General features: G+C 28.8%; 1 protein-coding gene across 1 annotated transcript in view; it reads right to left on the reverse strand.

The window, feature by feature from the left end:
* LOC107739187 (wiskott-Aldrich syndrome protein family member 1-like) overlaps window positions 1-1,455 on the reverse strand; it is a 42,809-nt gene extending 41,354 nt beyond the window's left edge. The window contains exons 1-2 of the mRNA XM_016551213.1: window positions 1,296-1,455; window positions 84-218 (exon numbers count right to left, since the gene is read on the reverse strand). Coding sequence (XP_016406699.1) covers window positions 84-218; window positions 1,296-1,428 — 268 coding nt within the window. The 5' untranslated portion in view covers window positions 1,429-1,455. The remainder of the gene's footprint in view (window positions 1-83; window positions 219-1,295) is intronic.
* Window positions 1,456-1,474: the final 19 nt, after the last annotated feature.

The following is a 1,474-nucleotide window of genomic DNA, read 5'->3' on the forward strand; positions in this document are numbered from 1 at the left end:
TGTGTCTGTGTGAGTGTGTGTCTGTGTGTGTGTCTGTGTGTGTGTCTGTGTGTGTGTGTGTGTGTGTGTGTGTTTGTACTCACACTCCTCCTCTTTGGGGTCGAGTTGAGTGACGCTGATTGACAGGCGGTCGACTCTCTCCTGAAGCGAATTCACTCGAAATGAGAAAGAATGAGCTTCATTAAAGAGCTCGCCGAACAAATCCTCCGCATATTTACCTGAACACACACAAAACACCCCAAAACAAAAGAAAAAATACATTATTTTCATGAGAATTAACCTCAGTTTTAGTTCTTCTCATGATTCTCTGGTGTGATTCTTATTACTGAAATAAAATGAGATTTTATTAAAATCAGCATCAATTTAAGGCAGTTCAACAATGATGAATACATATACATAATATAAGCTAGCAAGTTTGATAAAATAATAAAACTTCGTAAACAAAAAGTTATAAAAAAGTTAACAGCATATATAAATAAAATACATAGAATAATTTTTTTAAATTATTTTTAAATAATTATTTTTAATTTTTTTAAATTATTCTTAAATATTATTTTTCAAATACATAGAATTATTTATTTATATAATATACAAATATATAAAGTATGCAATATAAAATAAATAAATATAAAATCATAAAGTAATCATAAAGTTTTTAAAAATTTCCTTTTTTTAGATTTTTGCAATTCAACAAATATTACCATGATGAATAATTACTTTACGATTACAAAGTTAACAACTTGTATAATAAATGTATATAGAGAGAGAAATTATAAAAATAAAAAAATGAGAAAAATAAACAATTAAATATTTATATATAATAATGTATTATATATAATATACAAATATATTATGTATATACTATAAAGAATAATAAAAATAATGATATAAAAAGTAATAAAGTTAATAATATAAATAAAATAATAAAAAGTATACATTATTTTTATGCAAAATATAAATTCTCTTTTTCTTTAGACAAATGTTACCATGATTAATAAATATTTTACAATTTAAAATACAAGAACAACTTATATATGTAGAGAGAGATTAATAATACAATTTGTAAATATTAATAATAAATAAATAAAGATGTTTTAAATATATTAATAAAGATATTCCTTTTAATTTTGGGTTGAAATGTGATCTGGACAAATGTGTTTTATCCAAATGTACAGAGTACAGTGAGCAGATACAGTATTGTAGGGCATTGCAGATGTGCCACTGTACAACATCTAAAGTGCTCGAGTGTGTATTTAGAGAGACAGAAGAGCATGTTTGTGGAGAGCTGGACTCACTCAGGCTGCTCAGCTGACGGATCACGTTGGCCAGAGAGATGTTGGTCACACACTCCAGCTCGTTCTTGATGCTGTGTGGCAGAGCTGTGTGACACAGGTGACGAGGCTCGATACTGCGCTTGACCAGCGGCATCCTGACGCTCTCGCTCGCTCACCACACCTGACAGAGAGAGAGAGAG

Source organism: Sinocyclocheilus rhinocerous, unplaced genomic scaffold (assembly GCF_001515625.1).
Source record: "Sinocyclocheilus rhinocerous isolate Xijiao unplaced genomic scaffold, SAMN03320098_v1.1 scaffold555, whole genome shotgun sequence".
Classification (NCBI taxonomy): Eukaryota; Metazoa; Chordata; class Actinopteri; order Cypriniformes; family Cyprinidae; genus Sinocyclocheilus; species Sinocyclocheilus rhinocerous.